The sequence below is a fragment of the Mesocricetus auratus genome, unplaced genomic scaffold, assembly GCF_017639785.1.
Source record: "Mesocricetus auratus isolate SY011 unplaced genomic scaffold, BCM_Maur_2.0 Super-Scaffold_100676, whole genome shotgun sequence".
In the NCBI taxonomy this organism is placed as follows: domain Eukaryota; kingdom Metazoa; phylum Chordata; class Mammalia; order Rodentia; family Cricetidae; genus Mesocricetus; species Mesocricetus auratus.
Genome location: NW_024429266.1, coordinates 130,928,701 through 130,935,945, shown reverse-complemented (window position 1 = coordinate 130,935,945; position 7,245 = coordinate 130,928,701). Strand labels below are relative to the sequence as shown.

At 39.6% G+C, this 7,245-nt stretch overlaps 1 gene segment (V, D, J or C); it reads right to left on the bottom strand.

Moving 5' to 3' along the window:
- Positions 1 to 6,540: 6,540 nt before the first annotated feature.
- On the bottom strand, positions 6,541 to 7,039 carry LOC101837505. The segment is given in 2 exon segments: positions 6,541 to 6,842; positions 6,976 to 7,039. Coding segments are annotated over 2 exon segments (366 nt in total).
- Positions 7,040 to 7,245: the final 206 nt, after the last annotated feature.

Here is a 7,245-nt window from a genome sequence, read left to right as displayed (position 1 = left end):
TCTCTTCCACCAACGAGACCAGGAAATCAGCAGATCCAGCAAAGGGACCAGGGGAACAGGTGGAAGGCTAAGCAAACCAGACCTGGTCTCCTTCTCCACCCACCAGACCAGATGAGGATGAGGAATACAAGAACTACCAGATTATTGGACTTGCTAGCACCCACTAAAGGGAACTCTGGTCCCCTAACCACCAGACCAGTAAGCAGCTCTTTCTGAACCCACTAGAAGAAGATATGGGAAAGTGACCGCAAGAAAAAAAACACACTCAGCAACAGAAAAACAAATATAACACCACCAGATTTTAGAGACTCCACACCAGCAAGACTCCAACATTCCAAAGCAAATGAAGCAGAAGAGAATGACCTTAAAACCTCCCTCTGTTACTGGCATTCTTGAGTTCAGCTCAGTGCTTAGCTGTTGGAGTGTGCCTCTTCTTCCATCAGCCACTGAATGAAGGTTCTGTTTCCCAGACCCTCTGGCCATGGGATTGTAGGCTGGACTCCCCAAATCTATGTCTAAAATCCATATATGAGAGAGTACATGCCATGTTTCTCTTTTTGTGACTGTGTTACCTCACTCAGGATGGTTTCTTCTAGTACCATCCATTTGCCTGCATATCTCAGGATTCTATTGTTTTTTTCTGCTGAATAGTACTCCATTGTGAAAATGTACCACATTTTCTCTATCCACTCTTCAGTTGAGGGGCATCTAGGTTGCTTCCAAGTTCTGGCTATTACAAATAATGCTGCTATGAACACAGTGGAACAGACATCCTTGTATGAATGGGCATCATTGGATATATGCCTAAGAGTGGAGTTGCTGGGTCTTGTGGTAGGTTTATTCCTATTTTTCTGAGGAATCTCCATACTGATTTCCAAAGTGGCTGAACTAGTTGGCACTCCCACCAGCAATAGAGTAGTGTTCCCTTTTACCACATCCTCTCCAGTTGGAACCTGGAACTGACCTGTGAATCAACCTTGTTTCTAGTCTAAATTTAAACTTAAAAAGAAAAAAAATGACTTAATTATATCATGCCGAGACGAGCCTGCATTTTAACGATTTTGAAACTGGCAGGGTGTGTTGAAAAGGAAAATGTGGTAATTGAGGATAAAAGTGAATTAAAATATTTTAAATGCATGGTCTCAAAAAAAAAGAAATTATACTGTAGACTACAACACCCCTATATACAGGCCCATGAAGAAACCATCTTAAATTCAAAGTGAGTGGGAACTTAAGATTACCAAAGGCTCTTGTCACTATTGTGGAATGGATCCAATGGTTTGTAAGTTCTCCATACAAAATAAGGGGCATCTTTTTGGGTGGTTTCCCTTTGTCCTTCAGTAATCAATACATAGACCATACTCCAGAGACTTTCCCCACATTAAACTTAGTCAAGCCCTCTGATCAATGATGTGCTTTGCCTCTGAGTAATTCTAAGATTTCATACACATCTATATAACTATATATACACATGAACTATATAATAATTCATGGATGCCATGGAAGCTTAACCAGGAGTTTATGAATTAGATTTTACGTGTATTATATTGTTATTTGCTCTAAAACAATGTAGTATTTTGAAAAATAGGTGTCCAGAGGAGTGTAAAAAAGGATTGCCTTTGGGCAGTCAGGGACTCTATCCAGTGATATCAGGTCTTGTATTTAGTAGTAACTGTAGATTTTTTTTGAGAATGCAACTTCATGAGGGAAGTGAAGGTATAGGTAGCCAGCTGAAAGTGCCCAGACTCTGTTTCAATCCAATTATAATGGATACATGTTCCAATTGAGGCTTATTTTCCAGTAAATAAGACAAATGTTGGGCATCTATGTAGACTTACCAAGGTGTCAGGTAATTACAGAATACACACAGACTGTCCTACACCAGAACCATTCCTGACCCTGGGACCTGGATAACAATGAATTCATCTCTACCTTTCTGTAGAGAATAAACACAATCCATATAATTGCGGAAAAGTGAGTATTCTGTGCCATACTTCTGTGAAACTGAAATGAATTATTATTTTTATTGACTCTCCATTATCATTAGCATCATTTTATTTCTTTATATATTTATATATATACTTATATATTATATATAAATATACATATGTATATAAATGTGTATGTTATTACATGAGATATATTCACATTAATGAATATAATTAAGTTAAAGGCTGGTGCATATGTTATCTATATTGCAGACTCCTTGATGTATACTTGAAAGCAAAAACTATAACCATATTCTTTAGAGTCGTCATTTTCATTGATTTTAAGGTCAATAATTTTCTTACCATATCCACCTCCCTATTTTTTATGGTATCTCTCCAGTTACCATCATAATTTTCAGGCCCTGACTGGGTGTCATTCTCATGCTGCACAGTATCCAACACTTATAAAATGATTTTCTGAACATAAAAAACTCTTCTCATTCAACCCCTTATGGAAACTCACACTAAGCTTGGACAGCACTATGGCTGTAACTCCCCATATATAGCATCTACATTTACTGTTTCACAAACTTTTCTCACCAAACAACTTGCATCCCTCTGTCCTAAACTTAAACTGGGTGTCCATGTCCAATTGGAAGAGATATGGTATTCAGAGCATATGCAAATTTAAAAACTGTTGTACACTCAAAGATAATGAATGACTGCTTCTGAGAGGACACTCATATTTCTTTTTATCCTTTTTATTTAAGTTAGAAACAAGCTTGTTTCACATGTCAATCCCAGCTCCCTCACCCACTCTTCCTCCCCTGCCCCTCACCAACCTTTCCAATCCCCCACCCAATTCCCACTCTTCTTCCCAGGGAGGGTGAGGCCCTCCATGGGGTATATCCAGAGTCTGCCATTTCATCTGGGGCAAGACCTAGACCCTCCACTATGTGTCCAGACTAAGAGAACATCCCTTGATTTGGAATGGACTCCCAAAGTCCATTTGTATGTCAGGGATAATACTGATCTACTATCCAAAGCCCCATAGATTGACGAGGCCTCCCCACTGACATCCTAATTTAGGGGATCTGGATCAGTCACATGCTGGCCTCTCAGCCATCAGTCAGGGTTCCAAGTGCTTACCCTTGTTCAGGTCAGCTGTCTCTGTGGGTTTCACCAGCCCTGTCTTCATCACTTTACTCATTATTCCTCCTTCTATGCAACTGGATTCCAGGAGTTAAGTTTAGTGTTTAGCTGTGGGTGTCTGCCAATGACCTGTGTCAAAGGAGATTGAAATCTGGTACCTTAATCTGAAGTTTCACAGGAACATTGGACATGGATATAACTCTAGCCTAGTTTAGGAAGAGAGCTCTTTTGCACAGACAGAAGAGGAAAGATCTATAAACTCTTCTGGCATAGGAAGTAGTAGCCAAGTTGTGACAAATATAGTAAAACAATATTGCTTGCCTGAAAAAATAGGTTAATTATATAACATTCTGCCCTTCTTTGCAAACCACGCCTTCCAGTATTATTTTATTGCTATTCTGGGGGTATAGTTGAGCAAGAAATTGCATGGAACTTTTCCTCAATGGATACATTTACAAGAGTCTCCCATGTCCTAGGCTCAGGGAACATTTAGGAAAGTGGGTAGAAAGATTCAAAGAGCCAGAGGTCCAGGAAGTTTGAAGTGGTATTGAATTTTCTAGTAACAATAGAAACTATAACCATAAAATCTCACCAACATTGCAACTCAAATATAAATTGAACAAGACCAACACCAACAGCCATGGAAAAGTGGATAGGAAAAATCCCATGAGGCCTAAATTCAACAAAAGAACTAGAAATGACTGGTAAAGCTGAGAGAGGGAGAAGTTTTCCTCCACAGTGAAGAACATGCAATTCATTGGCAATATCACAAGATCTGCCATGAAAACATACCTATAAGACACATTATAGGGTCTCAATAGGTAATATTGATTAATATGCATGTGTATGTGAATATGTATATGCATACAAAAACAATTAATGAAAAAGGAAGCCATGAGTTAGAGAAAGAGCAATGATTTTAAAGGAGGAATGGCAAAGGGGAAATTTTATAATTAAAATTAGCCTCACAAACAAACAGGAGAAAAAACAGAAGAATATCCATGGCTTTAATATCATCTCCACCTACACATGAAAGGACAAGATAAACATTCATGTACTGCCTTTAACTGTATCATATCTAAGAGCTCCTACCACAGAGTAAAATATAACAAGAAAATTCTACAGCCTGCTGTCTGAAGATGCTGCAACTTACTTCTGCATTTAGGTTGATAGTACCCCTACTGCAGTGATTGAAGTCATTATATAAACAATCAAGGGAAACAGAAGTGAAAGCTCAGGCTGCCCCATTTGCTCCTTCTTGTGTTGCCAGCTGCTGATTGTGTTTTTCTTTGCCAAAATCTAAAGGTCAATATGAGGCTTATGCATAGAAATCAGAAAAAGTCCTATGTCCTAAATCTCTGTCCTTTTCCTCAGATGATGCATTAAAGCAAGAGAATCCTTATTATGACTCATGAGGCAACTTTTCTTGAGTTGTAGAATTATAGCAGCAGGTAGGCTTAATAAAACAGTGTTGTTAACACGCACACAAACATACACAGACAGATACATGCATGCACACATACACACACAAAGAATGAGTCTGGGGAATTGTTTACTCTTTAAAAGCACTGACTATTCTTTTTAAGAGGATCTGAAATTGATTCCTTACAACCACATGAATCCTATCTTTTGGTACTTCCAATTCAAAGTTTTGTGATCCAGTCTTCTGACATCTTAGTAAAGGGAACCCTGCCAGTATCAAAGCATTTCAACAATCAGTAAAGAGGAGATAATGAAAAGTGAGTTCAAATTGCCTTCATCACCTTGATTCAGACTTGGGGATTCTGATGTAAGTCACTTTATTCCTGACAAATTTAAATACAGTGTAATTAGGAAAACAAATATCAAAAAATGCCGCTACCCTCTCGTGATTGCTAGGGAGCTGTATTCACAAACTCTGTATATCCTGCGGGAATCCTGATTGTGTATGACAGTGGTGGGTCTCCTTCTTCCTTAAGTATCATTGGTCTGCAATGAAGGAGGGAGCAGAGTCTGTGAACAAGGTTCAGACACCTATGAATATGATGGAATAGCCTTCCAGAAGCCAACTTCAGTGACAAAGTTCAACTTTATTTCAGGACAAGGAGACTCTATAGGATGAACGCAGTGAGTGGGTCATCAGTTAAGTTTTGTTTGACTGCACAGACATAGCTTTTTGCAGGAATATATTACTTAATTGTCATATGGGGACATTTTCAGGGAACTGTCTCAAAGGTCACACTTCAGAAAAATCAGGCATCCAGGTTCTGGGACAGCTTGCAATTAAGGTGAGGCAGAGAGCAGGGAGTGCTGTTGGGGAAAGGGGAACTTCCATTTTGAGCTGAGCTCAGAGAACTGTCCATACATTTTGAGGTGCAACCTTAAGCAGAAGCATGTTTCAACAAATAATACTTAAAAAAACTTCTCACATGGGTATTATGAATCCATCTTCCATGCTACAGTTCTATTCAGCTGTCAACTTCTAAAGCCTACAGTCATCTGTAGGAGTCTCAGTTCAGGGATGGCTTAAATGAGGTTGGCCTGTAGGAATGGAGTTGTCTTGTATGCGGTTCAGTTTGGGAAGATACTGCTTACATTGTCCAGTGCCACACTGAGCCAAGTATTACTGTACTATATAAGAAATATAGCTGAGCGTGCAAGTCAGCTGTGAGGGAGTTTGTGCCTCACAATTTCCCTCTATAAAACTTGTATAGCCCAAACCTTTGAGGAAGAAATCCCTGTATTCTAGAATAGTGCTAGAAAATCTTGATTTCACCATTCAGTCTCCATGACTAAAAGGGCACCCATGTCATATCATAGCTCTTAGTTTTACTCAAAGTTCTTGTGTTAAAACATGGACTTCTAGCCCAGCATTGTTAGTACATGCCTTTAATCCCAGCATTTGTGAAGCAGGGGCAGACAGTTCTCCATGAATTTGAAGACAGATTGGTCTACAGAGTGAATTCCAAAACAGCCATGAATAGATAAAGTAATCATATGTAAAACAAAGAAATGAACAAACAAACACAAAGCAACCAAGTGAACAAACAAGCAAGCATGGATTTATTTTAGAATCACCAATGATACCTACACTCAGAAATCTCAGGTACAAAAACTATAAAAACCCCTGCTTTTAAGAAGTCATTGGGCTAGGCATTGGTGGCACATGCCTTTAATCGCAGAAATAGGGAGGCAATGGCCGGCAGATCTCTGGTCTTCAGAGCGAGTTCCAGGACAGCCCCAAAACAATACAGAGAAACCCTGTCTTGAAACTCCCCCAAAAACAAAATAAAGAAGTCATTGGAAGGCATTGCTATGTGTGAAAATATAGCATCCCCCATAGTCTTTTCACCAACACCTGCCAGTGAGCTTCAAAATCTTACTATATTTGAGAAATGCTGTCAGCATGACCTGGAAGCCCAGCTGAGGCAGCACAGCTTCACACTTCTGCTTCTTTGAGAGGTTTTTGTTATTTCTTGTATCACTGTGGAGGTATATAACCTTGCTGACAGTAATAAACTGCAACATCTTCAGGATCTAGGCTGCTGATAGTGAGAGAATAATCTGTTCCAGACCCACTGCCACTGAACCTAGATGGAATTCCTGTCTGCAAATTGGATGCACGGTAGATCAGGAGCTTAGGAGCTTCTGCTGGTTTCTGCTGGTACCAGTGTAAGTACTGGTTAATGTTCTGACTTGCCTTGCAAGTGATAGTGACTTTGTCTCCTGGAGATGCATACAGGGAGGATGGCAACTGGGTCAACTGGATGTCACATCTGGTTCCTGATTGATTGGGGAATTAGAAAAAAATCAACACAATTATTAAAGTTATAATAGGATTTTCCTCAAAGACTAGTTAACCACTTTGATTTGACTACTGTGATTTGAGAAAATAAATGAAATCATGCCTTCTTACCTGTAAGGCAGAGCATAAGAAGCCTCAGCAGTATAGTGAGGAATCTTCCATCCATGCTATCCATGCTGTATCCTCAGTTTGACTAACCCTCAGAGGGCATGGACAGCCTTTCAAGAAGTACTCTGAGAAGTGGGTTGTGCTTTGGCCACATGCAAATTAGCAGGGGCTTCTGGGAGGCACACCTGCAGATACTTTTCCTAATTACTCACTAAAGGCCCTTGTCTCTAAGGGTCTGCATATTTACCAGAGAAGTATAGACAATCTGCTTGC